This window comes from Sus scrofa, chromosome 15 (genome assembly GCF_000003025.6).
Source record: "Sus scrofa isolate TJ Tabasco breed Duroc chromosome 15, Sscrofa11.1, whole genome shotgun sequence".
Lineage (NCBI taxonomy): Eukaryota > Metazoa > Chordata > Mammalia > Artiodactyla > Suidae > Sus > Sus scrofa.
The window spans coordinates 119,968,485-119,993,105 of record NC_010457.5 but is presented as its reverse complement, the minus strand read 5'-3'; the positions used below and the strand labels follow the sequence as shown (position 1 = coordinate 119,993,105).

Sequence of the window (24,621 nt, the reverse complement as noted above, 5' to 3'; positions counted from 1 at the left end):
GGGAGGAGAGAGTGTAGACGGCATATCAGATACTCTTTTGAGTGGTTTTGTGATAAAAGGGAAGAGGATGGTAGCTAAAGAGGGTAGTGAGATATTGAGGGCATCTTTTTGTGAATATAGGATCTGCAAGGATATTTTCAGAGAGGAGAGAGAAGTTGAATATTGAGGGAAGAGGGAGAAGGAAAATATCTAAGAGAGAGAGGGCTTGATAGAACAGGTATCTGAGGAGGTAAAGGGGGCTAGGCTCAGGAGCCCAGGTAGATAATTAAGGCTCAAGCAGGAGGCGACTTACCTCTTCATGAAGTGAGAATAAAGGGTGGATACAGATATAGAGAGAGGGTGGTGTCAAGCTTTGGGAGCTGGAATTGAGACCCCAATTTTTACATTTCATCATGAAAATAGGAGATGAGATCAAGGCCCATTCCATCCTCATTCAGCATATGCTCTTAATCTGTGCTACATGCTAGTCTAAGCTCTGGACAAATGCTAGTAAACAAAAGAGATAAACATCCTTTTTTTTTTTTTTTTAAGAGGTGGCAATGACAATAAACAATCAAATACACATGTAATATGTCAGTTGGGTGATAAGTGCCATAAAGATAAAATTAATCAGTGAAATGCCAGTGAGGGGTAAGGGGTGGGTTGGTGGTTGCACTTTACATAGGATGGTTGGCTTCCCTGGGCAGGGAGGGAATGTGCCAGATGCAACAGTAAGTGCAAAGGTCCTGAGGTGGAAACATGCCTCATATGGGAATGTAGGGGGCTCAAAGTCAGAGAAGGGACAAGAATAGGGACCAGCTTTCTGTGTGTTTTGTAGGTGAGCCTACTGGTTTTCACTCTGCTTGTTGTGAGGAGGCTTAGGAAAGATTTGGGCAGAGAAGTGACATCATCTGGCTTGTTCTGAAAGGATCAATGTGGCCAGGATGGTGTTGCTCTTTATTGAGATGGAGAAGAATGTGGGAAGAGCAGGTGTAAAGGTGATATCAGAAGTGTGATTTTGGCCACATTAGATGTGAGATGCCCATGACATGTCCCGGATGGTTGGATATACAAGTTAGGAGCTTCTGGGGGAGAGGTGGGAGCTTAGAAACTTGGGAGTCATCAGTATAGATGTCCTGTGAAGCAAGGCACCACATAATGTCACCCAGGGGGTGAGGACAGGTAGAGAAAAAGTCTGAGGATTGGGTTCTGGAGCCTTGAACATTTAGCAGTTGGAGACCTGAGGAGGAGCCAGCAAAGAAACTGGTAGGGAGCTGCTTTCAAAGTGAGGGAAGCTAAAAGGGTGTGGTTCCCTGGAAGCAGGAAGGAGTAACATTGGCCGCTGTGTGGTCCCTCTGGTGTGGGATGGGTTGGAGTCAGCTGGGGTGAATAAAAGGACGTCACCATGGATGTCCTTACAGTGCATCCAGGCTGGCTTATCTGAAGGACTGTTCAGTGGTACCCAGTACTTTGGGGCAGGAATAGAAAGTTCTAAGTGGTTCCCATGAAAGAGGATTATTAAGGGGGTGTGACAGAAGAATGAAGGGCCAAGGGATACCCTGAATCTCAAGGAGATGCCCCTTGGGCTCAGAGCACCGGGGTCACTGTTGCATTTAGGAAGAGGCAGGTGACCACGAGAGGAGAGAGGTCCTGGGGTGGGGCTCTGCTGACCATGAGGGTGGGTGAGGGGAGGGCCCACAGTATTGAAATCTGGTCCTCAGTGGGCACCTTCTTGCTCCATGCTGGGGTTAGAAAAGAGGGGCGTGGGTGACTGGACAGTACCAAGTCCACCTGCCCGTTGGAGAAGCCAGACCTTCGATCCACCCTCTCTCCTTGTCTGATACCCTGCCCACCTCCTTCCAGCGTGTGGCCAGATCCCAGACTCAGAACGCCGACTAATCCTGATTTTTCTCTTTGTTTTTGTTTTGTTGCGTCTTGTTTAATGCCTTGTCCCTGGCGTTCTCCGTGTGTCCCGTGTCCATCTGTCCCTGTGCCGTGGGCATGGTGCCTGCCTTGCCTGGTGTCCTCCCCTCCCCCCGCCTCCCCTCCCCGCTTGCCTCCTCCTGCCGGCTCTCTGGGGTGGCGGTGGGCAGCGTACAACGCCAGGCTGCAGGGTCTCGGGCACCCTCCCCTCCACCGGCTCCGGGCTTCCTCGCTCTCCGGTTGGTTCCTCTCCCCACCTTCCCCTTTGAGGACTCATCTGAGCTCTCTCTCTCTTCCCTTCTGCCTTCATGTGCTGTTGCTTCCAACTTTTGCCCACTTTCTTCCACCCTCCTCAATTTTTGTCCCTCTCTCTCTTCTGTTCTCTTGTTTCCATCTCCTTCTTCTTTGCCCCCCACTTTTTCTCTCACTGCCTCCCTTCTCTCCCCCTCCTCCCTCCCGCTTCTCTGCATGAGTGAGCACTCCCACTTCTGCATGGACATGGCCTGATGCTTCCAGCCTTGGCCTTCCCTGCTGGGAACAGGATCTGGGGTGATTAGATGAACTTTCAGGCTCCCCCATGGGCATGCAGGCCTTTGCAGTAAATGTACTCAGGGAGAGTTTGGGACAGGCTGGCTCTCCAGCCATCCTGGCCAGACCCCACAGGCCAGTCAGCCTGAGCCTCAGTGGGTGCAAGACACAGTTGTGCCCTGGCATCTGCTGCTGTGTCCAAGCTTGAGTACAGCACTCCCTGGGGACAGGGCACCCCCGCTGACCTCATCCTGAATCTATGATCCTAGGACCCCCGGGCAAGAATCAGAAGCCCTGAGTATGGTCCTGGCTCTCCCTGTGACTGCTTCTGTGACAGTCCCTGGCAAGTCTCTTAATTGCTCGGAGCTCAGTCTCCCAGTGGGACAGATGGAGGATCTTAGCTTTGTCGTGTGTCTTTTGCATGGTGGCTTGATGTGCCCCCATGTGCTGGACCCTCCATCAGTGGAGGAGCTATACTGTAGTCCACTAGTGTCCCGCCACCCCCCAGCTCTTATACATACAGGCCCATAGGCTTTTAGCCCCAGGGAGGGCATCCTCATCCTTTCCCTGCTGCTCGGACCCCGGAGGCCCAGGTCAGGGAGAAGGCCGTGTGCCCAGGCTTACCCCATGCCGTGGCCTTGAGTAGTTCCGGGAAAAGGCTTGGGGGTGCTGGGAACCTTCGACTCCCAGTGGCAATATCTGGCCCTCCCAGTCCATGGAGAAAGGGGCGATGGCTCTAGCAGAAACGCCTCCTGCCTGCCTCCTCTCCTGTCCCTCCACCCTTTCTCAGCCCAGTGGTGGGGAGTTCAGTGTTCAGGGGGTTTGGGGCAGTTCCAGGGTGGTGGGCCTGTCCTGAGGGGAGCTGGCATGGCTTGCCCTGGGGCTGCGAGTGTGATTGCCGTGTGGCTTTCTGGTGCCCTGGCCCAGCAGGTGGCCTCCTGGATCCCCTCAATTCTGGAGCCCCAGGCAAGCAGTTGGACACCCAGCCCGGCCACTTGGAGCTGAGGAATCCAGTGCTTTGGAAATTGGAAGGCTGGGAAGAAGACCTGGGTCTGTGGGGGTGGCAGCGGCCAGTTCGGAGGCGTAGGGGAGGCGTGTGGGGAAGCCTGGCATGAGGGCATTTGTCCTCAGAACCCAGGAGCCATGCTCTGTCAAAGTGGTGTATTGATGTGACCGGGCTGCAGCCACTAGAATTGCCTCTGAGTGTGCGTGTGTGCACGTGCACATGAGTGCGTGCATGCGTGTGTGTGTGTGTGTGTGTGTGTGCTCGCGCGCGCATGCGTGTGATGAAAGGAATTCACGGCCTCAGGTCCAGCCCACTTTAGGGGAGCCTTGGAGCCAGCTGTGCCCCTAAGCTTAGCACCATCTCTGGGGGCAAAGTGAGCCCCCCCCCCGGAAATGGGGCTGTTCTGGCCCCTGCTCTTCAGGTCTGGTGGCCGGTGTGGAGGCCCTGAGCTGAAGTGACTGCTGCTATCAGGGTTTGGGGTCAGGCCCGCTGCCCAGAGTGTGTGAGCAGGGCTTGGAGGATGACAGAGGGCTTCTGCATGAAGCTTGTTCTTATCCCAAAGGCCGCTTCTGGCCATAAGGGCCTCCTGCTCCTGCGCTGCTGGGGCTGGAAGGCTGGCCTCACCAGCTTTGCTGGAAAGACCTTCCAGAGTCTCTTACCTGCCTCTCTTTCCCCATTCGTGAGCTTCCTCTGGCCCCTGGTCTCCTGCTGGCTATGAAGGTCCTGAGGGTGACTGACCCATAGCTGTTCCTGTCGGGCTAAGGCTGTGTGCGCCCATGCATGTGTCTGTGTGCCTGTGCCTGTGTCTGCGTGCCTGTGTGTGTGTGTCTGCGTGCATGTGCCTGTGTGCGCACGTGCCTGTGTGCGTGTGCCTGTCTGCGTGTGCCTGTGTGTGTGGGCCTGCATGAGTGTGCTGTGTGCGTGCAGGGAGCAGAGCACGTGGAGACAGAGGCCCTGAAAGCGGGAAGGGGCCAGGAGATGGAGAGAGGCCTGGGGTCGGTGGTGACCGATGGGCAGAGGGCAGTGGGGGGCGGAGCGGGCCTGTTTTTATTATCCTCCAGCCTCTGGGACACGAGGGAGGGGTGTTCTCCCTCTGACACTGGCTGTCAGCTTGTGTCCAGACGTCCGAGCTTGGCTGAGGAACAATGGGGCTCTCTTCTCTCCCCTCGGCCGTAGCCCGGCTCCCCTCCCGTGGAGAGAGACAGAGAGAGAGGGACCACGGCTCTCCAGGCACTCGGGGCCAGATCTGGTCCTGCCAAGGCGGACAACAGTGAGCCACTGTGTTCAAAGAATGTGAGAGGCCCAGGCTGGCCATGGGGGCCGCGGGGCGCTCTGCGGGAGAGGGCCTATCCCCGTGGGAGTGGGATGCCATGTTTTCCCCCTTCTGCAGAGGGAGGCTCTGCCCTCTGGCACCCTAGCTCTTTGGACATCAACCTGTCCATCCCCCTGCCTCTGGACAGAGCGGGGTCCTTCCTGTCAGGCTGGTGGTAGTAGAGAGGGGGCTTGAAGAGGGGACATTCCTTTCAAGCACCTGATCGTCTTGGGCCAGGGTCTTGCATCCTTCCAATGGTCCAGCCTCCTCACCGGGCGGCTGCAGCCATCTTTGGCCTCTGAACATGGAGGATGGTCTGGGTGCATCAGAGAAGGTTCTCTGTCCCTCAAGAAGAGTTGGGGCCTCCCGTAGAAACAGACCCCCCTTTTCAAGGGCGGACATCAGGTCCCCAAACAGGGAAACTGGCCACCCTTTGCAAAAGCAGCTATCTGCCAGAAAGAGGCTGCAGGGTTGGACCAGCCGGAACTGAGACCAGCCCTAATGCATTTCTTTTAACCTTGGGGCTGAACTTAGTTCCAAACCCCAAGAGCCTTTCCCGAATGAGCCTCCTTTGTCACAATTATTATTAGAAAATCAATGGCTACGTCTGTTTCTCTCTAATGTTTTTGCCAGGAATGGAACCGGTGGCAGCTCTGGACCAAGCTGCCCAGGAAGCCTGAGGGGGAAGGGGGCTCCGTGGAGGTGGGGGAAGTGTGGCTGAGGGCAGGACCCCCCCTGCCCACCCCCTACCCTGGCACCTGATGGGAGGTTCAGGCCACTTCTCTGAGGACTGGCAGCCTGGAATTGCTGCAGTTTCTCTGGGTGCTGCTCGATGCTTTAGAGCTGTGCGCCCTCTTTCCTCGGGGTTGATGCTCATAGCAGCCCCTGGTTAGGACTCTGTGACCCCCATTTTTCTATTCTGAAAATAAGGGCCCTTTGAAGCGAGGGTCTTATTTGCTTTAAGTAAAGTGGTTTGTGGGTCTCTTTTACTATCTTCAGCTGGGGCTCCTTTTTCTCTCAGTTGGGATGGTAGGCAGGTTGCCTCTGAATAATAAGCCCAAAGTGGAGCCTCAGAACATTGTCCCACTGGGTAGCTTCTACAGATGCCATGCTCATCCTGCTGCTCTCTAGGTGGGGCTCCTAATTATGGGATGGTATGAATGTGTGTCTTGGAGACACTGTGTGTGTGTGTGTGTACACATGTATGAGAGTGTGTCCCTCCCTAGACTTGGCAGCCAGCAGCCTGCTGTTCCTGAGAAGTAGGAAGGCTTCCCAGCCTGTGCTTCTCATGGCAGCCTTAGTGGCTTTGCCAGGAGGGAGCTGGGGCGGCGGGGGGCTCCCCAGAGCCATGCAGACCCCACGGTGGAGGGAAGATGATTCAGTCTGAACGAGAGTGGTTTCTGCTCGGCTGCGCTGGCTGGTTCCTGGGGCCGGCTGTGTGTGTGTGTGCTGGTGTGCCGTGGGGTGGCCTGCCCACCAGTGCTGGCCTGAGGCTGGTGTGGCCGGGGTCTCGCGAGACCTTTGGTGAGTCCCAACACCTCCCCTCACCTCGCCTGCCCTCGCGGATGGTATTGAAGGCGTGGCCAGGAAGGTCCTCCTGCAGGAGAATGAAGACAAGGGGCCCCCGCCTTCAGGCTGGGTCTTGGCCTCTGGGGCCCTGGGGAGTACGTTTTCTAGGATTCTAGAGCCAGCTCAATGAGGCAATGGGTTTCGTGCCGCAGCCCAGCTGTGGGAAGAGGGAGTGGGAAGGGAGGAGAGTGAGATTCACAACATCCCCAGGCCCGTGGCAGGGAAGAGAAGTACACAAAAGCAGATGGAGCCCATGACTTCAGGCTCCTGGCCCGCTGCTCCGCTGGGAGGGGCAGGCTGGGAACCTGGGCTCTTCTGGGGGCATGAAAAGGGTGGGTAGAAAAAGGGGCCGGCGTAAGGGAAATCGGTAGGAGATTTCAGAGGGGCCCGGGATGCAGGTTGAGGAGCCAGAGAAGGCCAGCAGATTGGCAGGGGCCAGCGGGGGCTGGGGACAAGACTTAGTCATCTCTTGGTCACTTCTCGGGAGTGCCGTTTGCACGCTGATGCGTCATTCATTCTTTCCAAAGTTCTTCCCCACGGGCCTGGTGTTGCTTGTTGGTTGATGCGGTCGCCTTGGAGATTGTCTCTCCCTCCACCTTCCCTCCTTTGCTTGGAAGCTCTGGCCCTCTGCCTCCGGGCCTGGAGGACGTGGACATCTGTTTCTTGTATCAGTCCTTTGTGCCCTGGGCCCCATCCCTGTGCAGAGTAGAAATTCTGGGGGAAGGCCCGCCCAGCCTCAGCAGATCTCCCACCCTGCAGAGAAGCTGGGGTGTGGACAGAGGGGGGCTGTGGGGGGGAGGTGCCGAGGGGAGATGAGCCCAGCTCCAGCTTGGCCCCTGGGCTCAGATGCACTGCCTTCTCTGAGGGCATCAGGCCCGATGGATCCTTGCATATTATGCTCATTGCCCTCTTGGCCTTGCCATTCCTCCCAGGAGTGCAGGCTCGGGAGAAGCAGCCTGCCGAGCCCCCAGCACCTCTCCGGAGGCGGGCAGCCAGCGATGGGCAGTATGAGAACCAGTCGCCGGAACCCACATCCCCCCGTAGCCCTGGGGTTCGCTCCCCTGTCCAGTGCGTCTCCCCAGAGCTGGCTCTCACCATCGCTCTCAATCCTGGAGGGCGCCCCAAAGAGGTGAGTCCTGGGCTTGCATCCTGGGCCCACAGGGGGTAGTAGAGCCCACCTGTCCTGTTTGGGAACTTGATGGTCAACTGGGTGGCACCGACCTCTCAGTAAACTCACGAATTTTTCCTCCCTGCATCCTCAGCCTAGGTCTCCTCTCTGGCTTGTGGCATTTGGAGCCCGTTTTCTCTAAATGGCTTTTATGCCCCTACTTCTTCCAGGAACCCTGAGACTGAGGTTCCCTTCTTGACTCCTTAAGGAGTAAGGTCCTGGGTATGACGTAGGTGACCAGTCCCCAAACTCAAGCCAGATCCTATAGTCTGTTTCTGAGCCCCTTCTAGATGGAGGGTTTTCTTGGAAGATCGAATTTCAACGACAGAGTGTTTGCGTGTCTGAGACGTTTCAGCCATTTGAGGAAGTAGATCTTAAAACTTGAGTTCAGTGAGCATAACAGTCGCTGGGGAAGTCTGTTCAAAATGTAGATTCTCAAGTCCCCTGCCAGAGATTCTAGCCTATTAGACCTGGGACGAGACCCAGGAACCTGCATTTTAAACGTGTGCCCTGGAAGATTCTGATGTAAGTGGTCCATGTTTGATGAAATCCAGGCTAATGAGTCATTCTGGCTATAAGTGGTTTTGGGACATCTTTTCTCTCCTGCTTTCTGGCAGGACCCCTGTCCCCTGCCCCCGAACCCCTTCCCTGTGACCCTTTGTGAAATATGTCCAAGGCGGGTGCTGCTGGACCATGACCTTGCAAATAGCCACTTTCTGTTCTCCGGGCTGCGCGTTGTTGGGGTCAGGGATGGAGAGGGTCTTCCTTTGACCTCTGTGTTTGCCTGGGAGGGGGAGTGGTCAGGCGGTTAACTGGGAACTCCTCCTCCTCAAGGTCACAGCCGTGTTTTCCTCCCTTGTTCTTCTTCTGCAGCCCCATCTGCACAGCTACAAGGAGGCCTTCGAGGAGATGGAGGGAACCTCCCCGACCAGCCCTCCGCCCAGTGGGGGTAAGACCTCTGCACGAAGCCTGGCTTCCCCGGTCGCCTCTGGCCGGCATACGCACCCCGGGTGTGGGGGGGAGAACAAGCTTGGGCGGGGCCATGATCTGACGCTCCTCGTCCCTGTGGCTCATTTCACTTCACCTTCCCTCCCCCACTTCTCTTCTTTTCTGCTGTCCACGCTCACACACTAAGGACACAGATGCCGCAGTCCTGGGATCCAGACTGACCCACATGGGACCCCTGGATTCCCATATTATGGAGTTTGCTTGTGGTTGAGGGTCTTTGCTTCGTATGTGCAGAACACCCCCCATCCTAAAGGGACTCTTTGTGACTTGCTGGTGTGTCCCTGAGACACCCCTAAACCAGAATCCTTGCTTCTGACTCCTTTATCTGTCTGCACCCAGGCACCTCTTCCACTTTAGGCAGCTTTTTCAGTTTCTACCAAGGAAAGAAAGGCTCAGGACCCTCAGGATGCCCGCGTCCCCATCTCTTCCATCCCTTGGCCTCCAGACGGGAGCTTTTTTCAGTCTGGAGCCCCCTGATGCTCTCCCTGGAGAGGCACGTTCCTAAAGGGCAGAGCTGTTTCCACCCAAAGAGAAGCCCCAGGATGAGCCCAGGAGAGGGGCAGTGTTCCTTCCTATAGTAGAGGAGATGTGACGAGGAGCTGGAGGAGGCCCTGGCAAGCGGTGATGGAGCAGTACCAGGCTGTGAGGGACTTGGGCCCCTGGGAGAGGCCCTGGGTGGGCAGAGGGGGAGAGACTGGTGGTGCTTCAGGGTCAAGCTGAGTGAGCCCAGCCCAAACTATTCATTCGCCCTGGGGAGAGAGGAAGAGAATGAGGAAGGGAGAGTCGGAGCTGGCCATGCGCTCTCCTGGTGAGTGGCTGTCCTGTGCAGGGGAGGAAGGTAGCACCATAGCCTGGCCCCTGTGCCAGCAGAACTGCCATCTTGGACACGCAGGAGTGAACGCCAGCACTGTCCAGCTGAAAGATAACGCGAGCCACATTAGCAATAGAATCTTGTAATAGCTCCATTAGAGAACCTACAGGAAACTAGAGAAATGAATTGTAATGATTTTTTAATTTAACCCAAATTATCCAACATATTATTTCAATAGGTAAATTGAAATAAAAATATTACAGTCTTCTGAAAAGAAAGCCAGTGAAATTAATTTTAATAATAGGTTTTATTGGGAGTTCCCATTGTGGCTCAGTGGGTTAAGGACTGGACTAGTATCCATGATGATGTGGGTTTGATCCCTGGCCTTGCATAGTAGGTTAGCAATCTGGCATTGCTGTGGCTCTGATCTGGTGTTGCTGTGGCTGTGGTGTAGGCTGGCAGTTGCAGCTCTGATTTGACCCCTAGCCCAGGAACTTCCATATGCCGCAGGTGCAGCCCTAAAAAGAAAAAAAATATAGGTTCTTTTTAACCCCAAAGATCTAAAATATCATTTCAATATGTAATAAATATTAGAGTTCCCGTGTGGCTCAGCGAGTGAAGAACCCGACATAGTATCCTTGAGAATGCAGGTTTGATTCCTAGCCTTGCTCAGTGGGTTAAAGACCCAGCATTGCCACAAGCAGCACTGTAGGTCACAGATATGGCTCAGATCCTACGTGGCTATGGCTGTGGCCAGCAGCTGTGTCTCCAGTTCCACCCCTGGCCCTGGAAACTTCCATATGCCTCAGGTGCCATTAAAAAAAGAATCTCCCCCCCCCAAAAAAAAAACCCATGTAATCAATATAAAGAGGTATTTTGCATTCTTGTTTCATACTAAGTCTTGGAAATCTGGTGTGCGTTTTAGGCTTGGTTCATTCTAGCCATGCTGGAGATGCTCTGTAGCCGCATGTAGCTCATGGCTACACAGGGGACAGTGCCAGCCTGGGGCAGTCTGCTCGAGGCAGCTCCGTGGCCTTTTATGACTCAGGGAATCTCTCTCTGGTCTTAACCCCCTGTCTTCACACCTGCTCTGCTTCCCTGTGGGTCCATACAGCCAGGATCCTGGCCATCACCCTGTTTGGGATGAAGCCGTCTGGGCTGGGCTAGAGCTGGGTTGTGTCAGGTGTTTCTGTTCCCATTTCTCCCTCCCCTTGGCCAGCCAGCCCTGGGTGTCCCAGCGGGTGGAATAAGTTAGAAGTTTCCTCCATGCACAGGGTTGGGAAAGAGACAGAGGCGGAGAAATGCAAGGAATTCTTCTCTTGAGAGCCAAGCCTTGCCCAGCTTCAGGGCCACCCACTCGTCTGCCTCAGCAGAAGGGGCCAGATGCCTGGGGACAGAGGACAGGAGTGATTAGGAAGCTGGAGATGCTGAGTGGAGCCTAGAAGACCTTCCCACTGCCTCTGTCCCTTGTCCCTTCACCTCCTTTTACTGGTCCACTTGTGCCTGTGCTGCACCTGCTGGGCAAACACATGCAAACTTATGGGCTGGGAGTTCCCATTGTGGCTCAGCAGTAACGAACCCAACTAGTATCCATGAACATGCAGGTTCAATCCTTGGCCTTGCTCAGTGGGTTAAGATCCGGTGTTGCCATGAGCTGTGGTGTAGGTTGCAGATGAGGCTCGGATCTGGTGTTGCTGTGGCTGTGGTGTAGGCTAGCAGCCGTAGCTCTGATTCGACCCCTAGCCTTCCATATGCCACAGGTGCAGCCCTAAAAAGCAAAACAAACAAACAAGCAAAACCCTTAGAGGCTGGAAAGGCTTCGTGATCATTCCAGGTCTCTCAGGCTGGGTTCATTCTCCCATAATTAATTACATTCAATTTCATTTGTCTGACAAACATTAATACGTGCTTGATAAGTTCTACTGTAAGACACCTGTGTGTGTGTGTGTGTGTGTGTGTGTGTGTGTGTGTAATGAAAAGTAGGGGCAGACAGAAGCAGGCAGGCCTAGACCTACCCCATGCTTGGATGTGTGTGTTCGTACGCATTTGTCCCCTAGGCTGTATTTGCCTTTTGGGCATCTCAGGCCCAAAAGTGAGGGGGGTCGTGCAGGGGGGGTGGCCCATCCATCTGGACTCCCGTGATCCTCTCGGTTTCTGTGGACACTTTTGTACACACCAGCATGTACTCAAATAAGTTATTGAAATTGCTTGCATTGAAATATTACATTTGGGGGAGTTAGTTTCCTATTGGACTCACTGTCTTTTGGGAAAGGGAAAAGGCCCCAGGGAGGGTCCAGAGCTGCTGTGTGGCTCTTGGGCACCCAAGGGCCACAGCTAGTCCATTGAGGCCATTGGTGTGGCCAGGCAGCCCTGGGCTCCGACAGATCTGTGCAGCTGCGTGTCCTCAGCAGCCGTGGCCTCTGCAGGGTCCCGAGAACTGTGACAGGAGACAGCTCATTTCTTCTCCTCGGAGGTGTGTTAGGAGACGTGGCAGCTGCCACTGAGGGATCTCGTGACCGGGCATAGCAACTGCCCTGCAGATCAGCTTGGAGCCCGGCCATGTCCTTCGCTGATGGGAAAAAGCCTGACTGCCCTTTCTGACCTTGTGTGTTATGTGACACTTCCAACCCAGGTTGAGCAGCTTGGGAGGGAGCTGGGGTCTGCGCAGGAGCTGGCGCTTTTGGCTAAGGATTGTGATGGGGCATCTCCCCTTTCCAGAACATTGAGGTTCCGGTGGGGGTGAGAGCGCTCTGATGAGAAATTCCTTCTCTCTCCCCTTTTTTAAACAATCCTTTATTTATTTATTTATTGCTTTTTTTTTTCAGGGCCACACCTGAAACATATGGAGGTTCCCAGGCTAGGGGTCCTATCCGAGCTGTTGCCACTGGCCTACACCACAGCCACAGCAAGGCAGGATCGGAGCCGTGCCTGCGACCTACACCACAGCTTAGGGCAACGCCGGATCCTTAACCCAGTGAGCGAGGCCAGGAATCGAACCCGCAACCTCATGGTTCCTAGTCGGATTCATTTCTCTGCACTCTTCATTCTCTGCACCATGATGGGAACTCCCGAGAAATTCTCTCTTCCTGGGCTTTGCAAGGAATCTGCTTGTCTGGGGACCAGAGGCGTGTGGCTGAGGGGGGGCCTGGGGTCTCAGGGTTGGTTCTGCTGGTGGTCCCTTTTCCTTCTTCTGTCCTTCACAGGAGATACCATCTTGATACTCCATTTTTTTCAGTCCATCTATGTGCATGGTTTAGAAAGACTGTGTGTATGGTGTGTGTGTATGTGTGTGTATGGGGTGTGTGTGTGTGTTTGGGGGCAGGGTGGCAAAATGGGAGGAGGAGGGTTGAGAGAGAAGAGCACGGAGGAAGTCAGAGCTCCTGAGTGACCTGTGTGTGTGGCGTGAACCACAGCGTGGTGCAGGGCCCATGGCGGAGGAACTCGGGGCCTAGGGAGAGAAATGCTTTTCTCTAGGTTGAGGGGCAGGCCGTTTCCTGACCCCTTTACCCTTTACACTGGGAGAAACACAGGGACTGGAGAGGGCAGTGGGGTGGAAGCAGCAGCCGAGGGCCGGGGCTGGTCCCTCTGTTCCATGTCCAGCCACCCCCACTCCCCCACATGCCCTACTTAGGAGGGTCCTCTCCCCACATCCCCAGCCTCGCTCACTCCAGGGTCTCCCCTTTTCTTTCTGGCACAGTGCGCTCCCCCCCAGGTCTGGCCAAGACACCCCTGTCTGCTCTGGGCCTGAAACCCCACAACCCAGCCGACATCCTGTTGCATCCCACCGGTGGTGAGTGATTCTGGCGGGAAGGGAGGTGGTCGGGGAGGCAAAGGGAGAAGTGGGGAGTTGGAGGACCCTGTGGCCCCGGGGTGGGGCCCAGAGGGGGTGGGTTCTAGGGACCCTTCTGGAAACAAGGTGACAGCCTGACTTTATGTCCGTGCTGAGCTTAGATCTGGGTGGGGCTCTGTGCAGGGGTTGAGGGGGACAGACCCCTCTGTCGCCTTCCTGCCCGTTGCCTTGTGGCGTCAAGGCCACTCACAGCGTCCTCTGACTTGGGGGTTTGGAAGCGTGCCCTGTTTCCTTGGAGTTGGTTGGCTCCCTGCCGGAAGGCTGGCTGCCCATCCCCCAGGGTTCAGGCACTTGTGTACATGCATGCACGCACACACACGCAGACATGCACGCACCCACCCTGAGTTTACACCTTGTCACACTTAACTCCTCTTCTTCTTGTTTGGAATGGAAAAGTGGGGTCCCTGGGCCCCTTTGTGGCCATTTCCAACAGACTGAGCCCCGAAACTTGCTCCCTAGTCTCTGGTTTTCGGGCTGAGGTTCTGGGGGCCAACTTTGCTCTTTTCCTTAGTCACCAGAAGACTGGTCCAGCCAGGTAGGTGTGCAGTGGCGGCATGCAGGTGTGACACGCGGCTGGGCACAGCCTCCCACTCAGGACGTGTCAGCATGGCCAGGGCCACCAGACCACCGGGTGGGGGGCTGTGTCTCACCAGGCCAGCACACTCCTGCTTGAGTCCGTGGGGGCGGGGGCTGGGGCTGTGACCGGGTCGCCAGGCCTGCTGCTCCCAAGAGCAGGCCCTCCCTCTGTCACCTGTGCACCTGGGAGCCCGGGGGCCTGTCGGGGTGAACCACACCCTCTCCCTGCTGCTATTCTGGAGAGTCTGCCTCTGCCCGGGCCTCTCCCACCTCCCTTTTCTCAGCAAAGTCTCTCTCTCTCTCTTAGGAAATAATCCCTGTTAATCTGTCTCTCTCTCCTTTTTGCTCTTTCTCTCCTCTTCGTCACCTGCCTCTCTTCCCTGCCTCTCCTTCCTCCTCACCTCTCTTCCCACCTTCCCTCAGAGGAGGATGAGGGGAAGGTGGTGACCAAGCTTTCCAAAGGTAAGTGTGGCATCGCTGTGTGCCTGGGGCTGGGAATGGCTTTTCACTCCAAGTTTGCTCTGCCTGGCTTAGGGGGGCAGCTCTCGTCTCTGATCAGGTCTCATGTGCCTGGGCATATAGCACACCCCCTCCCCAGGACCCTATCCCCTGGGGATCAGCTGTCACTCCAGATGCTCACAGCCTCCGGGCACGGGTCCAGGTGAGGTCTGTGTCCAGGCGCTAGCATGGTGCCATCTTGCTGACAAAATACCCATCCCCTGGCAGCCTTTCGGCCAGCCTCCCTGGGATGCAGCAAGCCCCACCAGAGAGGGGGGATTATCATCCCATTTCCTGGGTGTGCCCCACATTTATAGCTCAGAGCATGGTTTCTCAGCCTTGGCACTGCCGCCATCTGGGGCCAGACAGTTCTTAATTGTAGGCATTGTAGGAGGTTTCTCAGCATCCCTGGCCTTTCTGTTACTATGAGCCAGTAGACACCCCCCTACACACACACACACTCATGACAATCAAAATGTCTCCAACGTAGCAAATGCCTGAGGGGATAATTGCTCCTGGTCCAGAGCCACTGTCTTAGGGCCACCAGTTGCCCTCTTGAAGCCTTTGCCTGGTTCACGTCAATATAGACGATAGGACCCTGTCTTTGTGGGATCTGGGGTGCCTTTGGGGATGTTGGAAAGTCTATGGCCCCCTCCCATTGGTGGGACCCCCACCATACACAGGGAGACATGTCGGAATACCCATGCACAGAATTGTGTCATTTCAAAGAATTAGCACAAAAAAACTAATGGAAGAAAAAGTGTTAAGCATGCCGTTCTCCTGGCTTAACCTCTGATTAGATGAACTCCGCATCGCACACGGGGAGGCAGAGAGGGAGCATAATCTGGTTGAAGGCCTTTGGTTTATCAGGAGAAGAATTCAAATGATTACCCAGAGCAGTAGGTGAGATGAGGGGTGCTGGCCTGGGGAGCCTCAGCCTCCGTGTCCCCATCTTCACCCAAGGGGCTTGGACGAAGTGAGCACGGAGTGCCTTTCAGCTCTGTGTTGGATGTTCTGACTTCCCACCTGGGCCCTGGTTCTCTGTGGCCTGGTTTCTTTAAAGACTCTGGTTTCTTAGGCGCACTTTCCACTTTCCTTTGTGTTCACTGCCTTGATTTTCTGTCCCCTAAGTGGGCATGGGCTGTGCCCCCCTGAATCTGCTATCACCCATATGAGATAGCTAGAGTTTCCCATAAGGCTTTGCCCACTCCTAGCCAGCCAGAGTTGGGGCAGCCACGCCAGCCTGCCTGTGGGGTGCAGATCAAGGCAGCCCCCCAGCAGCAAATCCCAGAATGGGGTGAGCATGCCCCTGGCTGCTGCCCCCCATCCCGGCCAGCCTTTTACCTGGGGAGAGGACTCCCCCAGGTTGCAGGCTGACTGCTGGTTCCTGACAGGAGTCTAGAATCAGCCAGGCCCAGGGCCCAGGGCCAGTGTGCTGTGTTTCAGGTGCCCCCACCACGCAGGAGGCTCTCAGCTCTCCTCGTGGTTGCTGATCTCCACAGACTGGTGGGACCTCAAACACTCTCCAATGGGAAGGTCTGAGGGTGACAGGCCCCGGCTGTGTGTTTCCCACTTTGGGTGACATTTCAGAGGAGTGACCATCAATAGAACAGAACTGACACTGGTCCCTTGGGCCTTAGGTGTGAATCTCAATTACATATTGAGCTAAGTACTCCTAAGGGAAGGGATACAGGCCCCCGGGCCCTCTGACCCTCCTCCATCTGACCTGGAGTTCTCAGAGGAAGGGTCTCAGGCGTCACCTCTGCCACACCCATCATTTTCATCACGGTGGAGCTGAGGTCCATGGTGTGGGGTGACTGTGGCCCATCTGCCCAAAGTCCCAGTTAAGAGGCAGCAGGGCTGAGAATGGACTCACTGGTCTCCTCTCTCCTAGTCAAGTGGCTGTTTCAAAGCTCTCCTTCTGCCTCCAGGCGCTGTGCCCTGAGATTCCAGCGTGGGGGTCAGAATTGCTGTTGTGGCCTGGGGGGCAGGTGGGCGTGGGGGCCAGGGGCAAGGCTGTGGGAAGCCAGTCCCATTTATCCTGACTCATGCATCACCTCCCAGGGTCAGACTAAAGCACATTCTTTGTGGAGCCTCTGAAGTGCTGCTTCATTTCCTTACTGATACTTTGATGGGAAATTCAGAAAAAGATGTCTGTGAGGAAAAATAATCAGAGGCAGACTCATTCAGCTAGGGGAAAGAAAGACTTAGGGGAGTCTGCTCATTTCATGGTACAATGCTAAATGCTTTCCATTCATTCGTTCTATCATTCGCCGATTCATGTATGCATTCAGTAAATATTTTATGTGCCTACTGTGTGCCAGTCACTCTGGGGATATAGTGACAAGCAGTACTGTGGTTCCTAATCTCATGGAGTGAATGCAGGAACAGGCGCCAGAATGAAATTATCCCTGAAAATGACATACTGAGACAAGTGCTCCAAAAGGGAAGGGATGCAGTTTTATGAGACCCTGGCTGAAGAAGTAAAATGCAAGGGTGAGTGTCATTAACTCTTTGATGCTGGGATGGGAGAAGAACATTCCATGTAGAGGTAAAGAGCATGTGCAAAGGTCCTGGGGTGGGAAGATCAGAGTTTTTTTTTTTTTTTTTTTTTTTTTTCCAGGAACTGCCAAGTCCAAGAAGTGAGAGCAAGGGGGAGCTGGAGTCTGGGGCAAGGGGGAGTATGGCACAGATTGAGGGTCAGTAGGCAGGGGTGGGACCACGTGGGATCCCTGTCACATCATCTTGTTTAATAATCACAGAGCACTGAGAAGGTGGTAGGAACCCCAGTTTGCTGATCAGGAGGATGGCTGAGAGCCGATGCCTGATCAGCAGGTGGAGGCTGCCCCTTTCCGTGTGATTACATGGGGCTGCACCTCTAAACATAAGCAGTGTCTCTACTGGGCACGGGGACTGGGGACTCCTCTCCATGAAGGAAGGAGAGGAAGAGAGCCTGAAGCAGTAGACACTTGAGGTCAACATCAAGGATGTTGTCACAGTGGTCAAACAGGGAAAGAAACTGCTGAAACTTCTTCCCGGAGGCACGACAACGGGGAGCATTCAGCTTAGGTTCTCCCCAGATGATTAGATGGGGGCAAATCTGGCGCAAGGGAAAACAGTGGACTAGAACTGGCCCCTCTGGGGATCCTTCCTTTTCTCAGATCTTGGTGGCAGGTGTACTGTGGCTTCTGGGTATTTCAGGGCAGTGCTGTACAATGCAGATTATTTATTTTTGCTTTTTTTAAAGGGCTGCACACGAGGCACGTGGAAGTTCCCAGGCTAGGGGTTGAACTGGAGCTGCTGACTTATGCCACAGCCACAGCAATGCCAGATCCGAGCTGCATCTTCGACCTACTCCACAGCTCACGGCAATGCCGGATCCTTAACCTACTGAGTGAGGCCAGGTATCGAACTCACATCCTCATGGATACTAGTCGGATCTGTTTCCACTGTGCCACAATGGGAACTCCCAACACAGATTTATTGAGCACCCACTCTGTGCCAGTTCCTGTGCTGGGCATGAGGGCATACAGATGAGTGAGACAGCCTGGTAAGGACATATCTCAGCATAAGTGTTGAGCAGGGTGGGAAGAATGGAATGTGACAGGATCTCGGAGAAAGGCTGCATGACCCAGACTCCAAGTTTGAAATTCTAACTTTTGAGCTCCTGGATTGAGGCACAGGGATTTTACTTCTTTCCTCTTCCCTACCCATGTCTTCCTTTGACTTGGAGTGGGCAGGCAGGCCCTTTCTCTCCAGGCAAAAACCTGTGCTGGGAGGAAAATGCACTTCTGGATATGGATGAAACGCTGATGGGGGGCCCCAGTCACTGATGGGGCCAAGACCCCCTCTCAGTCTCAAGTCCAGCTGCTCTCAGCCTCCAGCGGCCACTTGGAATGGGTTTGGGCTCCTGGAATGTTTGACATGAAGCACCCTCCCTGGCCCCACCTCTCCTGCCCTTCCCAGTTCCTGCTGCCTCGGGTGCAGCTGCTCCAGGATTGGCGAGAGGAGGAAAACAGCAGGAGAGAGGGCAGAGGGAGGCAGGCACAGGCACGGCTCGGGCACAGGCGGGTGACAGTGGGGCTGCTTAAAAACTGGCTTTGGAATTACCAAGAAAGGATTAGAAGGGGCTTTCCCGTTTTTCCTCACTTGGTCCTGGCTGGGCAGGTGGGTATTTTCATTCCCGTTTTACAGATGAAGAAACTGAGTCCCAGAAAGGTTCAGCAGTCAGTCCCCTGGAGTAAGTGAAAGAGAGAGGAGTGCATAGGTTGTATGTTGTACTGATGTGGGGAGGAGAGAGGGATGGCAGGAGTAGATAGGAAAAGGGCGCATTTTTTTTTTTTTTCTTTTTACAGCCACACCTGTGGCATATGGAAGTTCCCACACTGGGGGGTCGAATCGGAGCTGCAACTGCCAGCCAACACGGCAGCCACAGCCACAGCAACACCAGATCCGCTCTGCATCTGCAATCTACGCTGCAGCTCGTGGCAAAGCCAGATCCTTAATCTACTGAGCGGGGCCAGGGATTGAACCTGCATCCTCAGGGATACTAGTAGGTTCTTAACCTACTGAGTCACAGTGGGAGCTCCAAGGGGGCATTTTCAATATGGAAACCTGAGTCTGAAAACTTGGGGAAACATTTTTTTGACCCCCTAAAGTTGGTTTTGAACAGTTCTGGAGGTGGACTCATATCTTCCCAAGGGTCCCTCCTGTTCTGGGTTCAGGAGGGGCAGAGACTGAAGGCCTCTCCCCCCTGATTTGCGCAGGAAGGGGTGGCAGGCCAGCCCACAAAGGGAGGGGGTAGAGGTGGACAAAGGTGAGGGCAGGGCCGGGCGGGCGGATTCTGAAATCCACAGGCTGTCAGCCCCAGAGCAAAGCCCCTGGGTTGGGTGGCTCCCTGTACTCCCAGGGCTGTTGACTGCCATCTTGGTGGGAACCTGGTACTTCTGCCTGGGTAAGTTGGTCCTGTCCCCAAGTGCAGCCGCTGAAGCCTCCTCTGAGGCTTAGGATCTGACAGGGGTGGGAACGGGGCTGATGAGGCCGATGCCTTAATGTGTTGATGCTAGAGCCACCTCAGGATTTCTAACTTCTCCAGCTTCCTGATGTCCTGTCCCATCCGTGTTCTGGGCAGACTATACTCAGGTTCCTGGCCTTGTGCTCAGGCCACTGCACTTGGGCCAGAAGGCGTGAGAGGGGCTGCAGCCTTGAATAATGGCAAACAGAGCAGATGGGAGTTAGTATCTGTGGTCCCAGGCTTGGCTCTGCCCTGACTACGGCCAGGGTGGCGTGGCCCATCTGACCTCGGGTTTCTGCTCATAAAAGCGGCACGTGTACTTTTGTTCACGTGGGCTGGGTGCTTACCCAGGAATGGAGTTGGTATCTAAGTTGTGAGTTGCTCACCCACTGTGTGGGTCTGGTACTGGCAGGAAACAGATGGTTCATTCCAGTGGGGCAACTGAGGAGAGTTTAATGGACTCCTTGGAAAGTCTGGGCAAACTGGCACAGGCTGGTAAAGCGCCCCTGGCAGGAGGAAGATGCTACCTGCATGCCAGGCCTGCAGGAACCAGGAGGGGCTGGAGGAGGGGGCCCCCAACAGAAGCCAGGGTCTTGGATGGAGGGCTGCAGCCCTGGCATGTTGACCTTCTCTTGCCCTCCCTCCCTCCTTCCCTCTCACCCCCTGCTAGTTCCCCCTGCCAGCCAGCGGCTGGTCAAAGTCAAAGCCATCTGGAGCCGTGAGCCTGGGGGTCCAGGGGACGCAGTCAGTAAATGCTGCGCTGCTGGGCCACGGAGCAGAGGGACATCAGCCGGTGGGAGAAGGGCACAGACTTCGTGTCCACATGTGTTTTAGTTTGAACTTTAGGGGTCAGCAGAAATTGAAGGGGAGGAGAAAAATAAATGTGTGCCTTAGGACTTAGTCATTGGGCAGCTCTGTCTGGGTGGCCTGAAGGGTAAACTAGCATCTGCTAGTTTGTGGGACAGACACTTACAGAGGACTTGCTGTGTGCCAGCTGCTGTGAATACAGATCGACAAGGAACCCCAGTGGGGCCAGGGAGCAGGTGGACCCCCTTGCCATCTCTGGGTGGCAGAGAAGGGTGCCAAGTGCCGTGGCACCCAGGTAAAGCCGAGAGAACCTGGAGGGGTCCAGGAAGAGTTTTCAGAGAGTGACCCCAGGCAGTGAGGGGTGGGCAGGGGTGTGGGGTGGGCTCTGGCCTTGGGTCTCAATTGCTATTTTTGTGGGAGTGAGGCCCTGTCTGATGGTCCCTTCTGTTAAACTGGGTTACCCCAGGGCATGGAGTGCACTCCCCACCCCCTGCCACCACCAAGGCTAAAGACCCTGAAACTCTCAGCTCCCCATTTTTCAGCTGGCCACATGTGCAGGGCCAAAGAGCAGGCTCTGGGCCACACTACCTAGGTTCCCAGGCCTACTCTGCCATGTGCTTCTATGTGATCTCGGCAAGATACATTCTCCAAATCCTACTTTCCTCCTAGAGTTTTTTGCTATTTTTACCATTACTAATAGCCCCATGGAGCTGGGTCTTCTCTGGCTGATGGGCTGGAGTTCTGGGGAACAGCCAGCTCTGGGTGTGCCCTGAGGCTGTGGCCCCTCTCAAGGTCCCCCAGAGCCAGCACTGAGAGTCCGGAGATGATAGCCATGGCTACTGATGGGCTGTGTGTTTTGAGACAAATTGCTCCACCTCTCTGGGCTGAGGAGACAGGTTATATCAGGAGCCAGCAAACAGGGCCGCATCCAGCCCGCTGCCTATTTTTGTAAGGAAAATTTTATTGCAACAGCCTTGCTCAATGCTTTATGTACTGTCTGTGGCTGCTTTTGTGATACAACAGCCGAACTGAGTAGTCGTGAGAGATTGGCCCTCCAAGTCAGTCTTAGAGCCACTCTCTCTCTCTTTTTTTTTTTTTTTTTTTTTTTTTTTCAAAAAAGCGTGCTGCCCTGGGTCAGGGGGCCTCTGCAACATCTCCTGCTCCAGTGGGGCCTCAGGCTTGGGGGGCATGAAATCATTGCCTTTAAGTGGATGTGCCTTGGGGCTTCTATGAGGTGGGTGGGTGGCCTGGCCTGGTTGGCGGAGGTTTTTGAGGAGGCCTTATTGGCCTCCGCCTACATGGACTCCATCATTGGGTGCTGTGGTGGCGGGTTCCATGCCACCCCGTGCTCAGGCCCACATATGTCCCTTTGCAGACATCTTGCCCCAGGCTTAGCCACAGTGGCTGCTGTTGGTTAAGGGGAACTCTGCATGGAAACTGAAGACACATTGGCAGCTTCTGGCTGGAGTTGTACGCAGACCCCTGGCTGCAGGCCTCCTCTGTGAAGGGTCCTGCTCTGAAGGACAGTCCTCTCTCAGTGTCCAGAGGCGTCTGGGCCTGGATGCAGAATGTCAGGCCTGGAAGTCACCTCAGACACCAGGGCCCGTGACAGGCCTCTAACACCCTGGTGATTAGGCTCCATCCAAAGCCAGGTTTTCTTTGGGCTGAGGGGTGGGGGCTGCTCTCTGACCCAGTGGTTGGCACAGTCCTGGCAGCAAAAGCCCTGGGGCTGCACCCCCATCCCCCAGGGCTGCATAGACTCGGTGGTTCTTCCGTTTCTCAGGCTGCTTTCAGCGGATGCCCTCATTGTGGGCAGAGGATGGGTGTGTGTGCTCAGATCACATCCCTCCCGGGACGTCCTCAGGGATGGTGCCAGGTTGGGAGGTGACAGGAACGTCATCGATCCCTGATCCTGTCCCTGGGGAAGCCAAGAGTTCCCTGCTGCTTCTTCCTGGTTGATAGCGAGTTAGTTGGGGGGCTGGCATCAGAGACCAGGGGAGCGGGGATGGCCCAGAGAAAAGCTGGGTCCTGGCTCTGCCTGCAGCCACTTCAGTCTCGGGCATCAGTGTCCCCATCTGCAGAATGACCTTTCTGGCACGCCCTCCTCCCCCTGCCCTCTGCCCCAGGCCATTCTGAGCACCAAGCAGGATAATGATGTCAGTCCCGGGAGGAATGCTAAGTGTGTCGAGCAAGGTGGGTGGGTGTGTCCTGGCACGTGGGGGCTGGGCGTGACTCACCCACACAGGCCTGTTGCTGGGCCAGTGAGTCTGTTAATGGATTCAGAGTGTGTGTGTGGGCGGGGGAGCCAGTGTGAACCCCGGCGCTGTCTGGAGGTACAGGGTCAGGCTGGAGCTCAGGGGTCTACGAAGAGCCCAGACTCCAGCAGTGCCTGGGAAGCCTAGAAGGGCCTGGGGGCTTGGGTAGGAGGGTCAAGGAAGAAAAGGAGCAGCTAGAGGGGATGCCGGTGCTGGACGGGCATCCTGGCTCTGGGAGGGAGGATTCTGTGATGGTTGTGTTCTGGGCTCTGTTTCTGAAGCTTCTCAGAACAGGGTCCTGGTGAAAGCTTCCATGAGGGCTCTTGCAGCTTCTCCAAGATGCAGGGAAGAGGGTGGGCAGGGCTGGAAGGAGCCCCAGAGAAGGCTCTTCGCGTGCTTGGCTGTCCTTTGGGGGCTGTCCCCATAGGCCCTGGAGAGGCGGGTTCCTTGGAGGCCAGGTGGGGTCCACACTGCAGCAGCACGCATCCAGGCTCAGTCCCTGTTCTCTCGCCCCTTCCAGAGCCCCGGAGCTATGTCGAGTCGGTGGTGCGGACGGCAGTGGCTGGGCCCCGGACTCAGGACGCCGAGCCCAAGAGCTTTAGTGCCCCAGCTGCCCAGGCCTATGGCCACGAGACACCCCTGAGGAACGGGACCCTGGGAGGCTCCTTTGTCTCCCCCAGCCCCCTGTCCACCAGCAGCCCCATCCTCAGTGCTGACGGGTAAGTGGGGAGGAAGATCCAGGCTTGGGGCAGCACCAGTGAGGCTCTCCTGGGGCAGTCCCAGGAAGTGGACGGGCAGAAGTCACATCCAGGTTTCTGCCCCCTGGGAAGCCAGCTCATCAGGGTGCATGGAGAGAGTGTCCCCTGAATGCCAAGTCCCCGGGGGAGAGGACGAAAGTGGACAAAGTGTAGTCTTTCCCCTCCCCTGAGTTTAAAACCAAGCAAGAGTAATTATTGTATGGTGAGGGCTTCCTGTGTGCCAGCCCTTTTGCTCAATGCTTTCTCTTCACTCCTGGCAGCAATCCTGTGAGGTAAGTGCTGTAATATTCCCACTTCTCAGAAGAGGAAACTGAGGCACAGAGAGAGGAAGTAGTTTGTTCGAGGTCTTGCAGCTAAACAGTAGCGGAAATAAGATTCAGACCAAAGTTGTCTGGCTCTGGAGCCCACGCCTCTATCTTTCCAGACCTGCGTCACAGTGCCTGCCTGTCACAGAGTGACAGTCAGATGTGATCAAAGCGGATGTATAAGCGAAGAGCTGGGAGCTGAGAGCAAGAGGCCGTTATTTCTGGCTCGGGATGCAGAGAGGATCTCTGGGGGCTGGAAGTATTTGCGCTGAGCCCAGAAGGATGGGTAGGGGTTGAAAGGTGAAGAGGGAGAGAGAGGACCTTCCAGAAGGACAGCACAGCTAGGACAGCTCGGGGTGGAGGTGTTGGGATGGGGATTGAGGGGTCGCAGCAGCTGCAGATGAGGGAGTCACTGTAGGGTTGGAGGAGGGATGTCTTGGTGGATGGGGTTCCGAGGGGTTCAGACGGAGGAAAGCCCACAATTTCCCAGAAAGGGAGGCCACCGTGTTTGGGGGTGCAGTGAGAAGCTGCCTGCCTGGCAGGTGGAGTGGAGGCTTGAGGATGGGGAGACAGGAAGACAGCATAGCAGAGTGGCCTTGAGATCAGGCCAGTTAGGGCCAAGCGTGCCAGGCAGGGGAGGAGGCCCCAGCCAGCCCGCCCTGGCCGAAACTGGCCCCCAGAATGGGGGACCACCTCATCATTCCTTCATGCCTGGGCCCCCCTGGGACCCAGAAGCTATGCAGCCACCTCTTTACACTGTCACAGGCAGGGGTGGGCGGAGCTTGCTGTGTACCTGTGCTGGCCCAGGGCAGCGGGCCTCCTCCCAGGTCAGGGCGGGCGAGGTTGGGAGCAGAAGCAGTTTTCTTCTGGAGTCAAAGAATTCTGAAACTTCAGGCCATGCATGCACCCCCAGTCTCCCTGGCTGACGCCCCGGCCCCCTAGACGGCTCCATTTTTTGGAAGGTCTGCCTCTGGGCAGAAGCTCCATTCTTCTTGGAAAGGAAAGGAAAAGAGATTTTCCACACCTGTCCAGCCGCCATTGCTGATGTGCGGGGAGTCCTGATTTTTTAAGTTTTCACTGTTTCTCACTCAAATTCCTCCTGCTATAGGACTCAGGAAGCTACCTTCTCCTTCAGGATTAATCATCTGCAACTCTGTTTCTGTGTCCCCAGGGCCCCCTGCTCGGCCTGACACCCCCTCCCATTCCTCAGAACCCAGGCAGTTCTGTACAGAAGTGGTGCTCCACTCTGGCTCC

General features: G+C 55.5%; 1 protein-coding gene across 1 annotated transcript in view; it reads left to right on the top strand.

Moving 5' to 3' along the window:
• Positions 1-24,621, top strand: part of TNS1 (tensin 1) — a 195,665-nt gene that overhangs the window by 150,692 nt on the left and 20,352 nt on the right. Inside the window, 6 exon segments of the mRNA XM_021075207.1 lie at positions 7,250-7,446; positions 8,359-8,434; positions 13,002-13,094; positions 13,666-13,689; positions 14,154-14,192; positions 22,825-23,023. Of these exon segments, the coding sequence (XP_020930866.1) occupies positions 7,250-7,446; positions 8,359-8,434; positions 13,002-13,094; positions 13,666-13,689; positions 14,154-14,192; positions 22,825-23,023 (628 nt within the window).